Source organism: Rhincodon typus, chromosome 16, assembly GCF_021869965.1.
Source record: "Rhincodon typus isolate 14 chromosome 16, sRhiTyp1.1, whole genome shotgun sequence".
In the NCBI taxonomy this organism is placed as follows: domain Eukaryota; kingdom Metazoa; phylum Chordata; class Chondrichthyes; order Orectolobiformes; family Rhincodontidae; genus Rhincodon; species Rhincodon typus.
The window spans coordinates 21,611,650-21,613,582 of NC_063347.1; the positions used below are offsets into that span (position 1 = coordinate 21,611,650).

The 1,933-nt window shown below is 42.9% G+C and overlaps 1 protein-coding gene across 1 annotated transcript in view; it reads left to right on the top strand.

Annotated features, from left to right (window-relative positions):
* Positions 1 to 562: 562 nt before the first annotated feature.
* The window catches only part of syn2b (synapsin IIb), a 342,671-nt gene continuing 341,300 nt past the window's right edge, over positions 563 to 1,933 (top strand). The window contains exon 1 of the mRNA XM_048606715.1: positions 563 to 1,259. Coding sequence (XP_048462672.1) covers positions 964 to 1,259 — 296 coding nt within the window. The 5' untranslated portion in view covers positions 563 to 963. The remainder of the gene's footprint in view (positions 1,260 to 1,933) is intronic.

Sequence of the window (1,933 nt, forward strand, 5' to 3'; positions counted from 1 at the left end):
CTGTGTTAAATCACTGTTTTCAATGGTGACAAAAATGAACATGAAATTCCAAAAGCTTGTTAGTTTTGTATGTACTTAAGGACATGCACAAAAGTCGAAACTCAGTGACCTGTACTGAAGCTGAATGATTATGTAGCATGCTTGAAAGAATAATTATCAAACAACAGAACAAAGACTGCTCTTTGAATATATTTAATTGATTATTCATCTGGCTATTGATTACAGTAATATGAGGGCATTGCAGAGAAAACATATTGAGATCTTACTGATAAAATATTGCAGTTTAGTTGTGTCTGAGAATAACCTTTGGAACGAAATTCAAAGGCGTTGCACATTCAGAGGCTGAGTGCACTTGTTAGCCACTGTTATTGGAAAGCTATAAATAAAACACATTATAGCACATCTGTTTGCCTAGTGATGATATGTTCAGTTTTCGTCAATGCCCTGCAACTAAAAAGCAGGACTAAAAAGTCAGCAAGAAATACAGGAAGTACACAGACACATTGGCAATGGAGTCAGTGTCCCACCTTTTATCTGAATATTTATACAGGGGATTCACTAGCTTCCATGTGACAACTCCGTGCCGCCTATAATATTCAAGAGCACATCACTTGGAGCGTTCTGGATCGTGACTGAGGATGCAGTTTGTATTTGACTGCTAATCAGGCAGTGGCTGTGTCTGAGCAAGGCTTCAGTCAAGCAAGGCAGAAGAGAGCAAGGCACCGGCTCCGTGGCTATAGACTGAGCAGCAGCTGTGCTCGGGAAACGTCAGCGTGTGTGCAGTTCTGATTCTTCAGCTGAGCACTCCTGAGAGACACAGATATAAAGACATCGCACAGGAGCTCGGTCATTACGCAGGTTCGCTTCTGAAACTTGCCCCCTCTCCAACTGCTTGGCACCCAGCCTTTCTATCGCTGTTTCTGTTTTTTGCTCCTCAAGGTTCCACCGTAAGATTCTGCACAAATGATGAACTTTCTGCGCCGGAGGCTTTCTGACAGCAGCTTTATTGCTAATTTGCCAAATGGATACATGACTGACCTGCAGCGGCCAGATCCCCCTCAGCCTCCTCCGCCAGTTTCCCCCACCCCAGAGAGGAGACAGTCGAGCCAGTCTACCGGAAGCAGCTTCTTCAGCTCCATTTCAAATGCTGTCAAGCAAACTACAGCTGCTGCCGCTGCTGGATTAGTGGAGCAAACATCCACAGGCGCTGCCAAGAAAGCCAAAATTCTCCTCGTCATCGATGAACCTCACACCGACTGGTAGGTACCCCTGTGTCTGCTCATTCAGGCAGCTTAGCACAACTGTGCTTGGCGTTATGAGCAGTGTTCCCTGCTAAGCAATAGCGCAAAATCACTCAGTAAAATTGTATTCTTGGAGAAATAGCTTCACAATTCAGTGACATTTGAAAAACACATGCATGTGTTTGAAATACCGTTACGAGGCTTAATAAGTGCTCTGTTTTTGGACACGTAATAAATATAAAGGCAGTTTTAGATTCTCAATACATTGCATTCATTTCCTTTTATTTAGACAACGCTGGGGCAAGGAATGTGTAAAATAGTGGTTTAATTGCGTTTTCAGTAACAAGCGGCTTGTACTTGCTGCTTTCCTCTTGAATATTAATTGCCATGGAGGAATACACCAAAGGGAGGAGGGGATATACCCAAAGTGCTCCTGTAACTCTCATGAGTCTTTACAACCTTCCACACTGCACTGCGGAGCAACAAGCCTGTTTTCCAGATCTTTGAACCATATTTCCTCTGCAAGGCAGCAGTCACATATAAGAAAAATCTTTTTTATTTGTCAAGACATTGCATACTGGTAGGTGACTAATAAATCAATACAGACCAAGCTCTTATTTAACATAAGCACTTCATATCTGGCAATAGAATTTCACTGCCCGGCCAGGATTTCCCTCTTCATTGTATGTTTT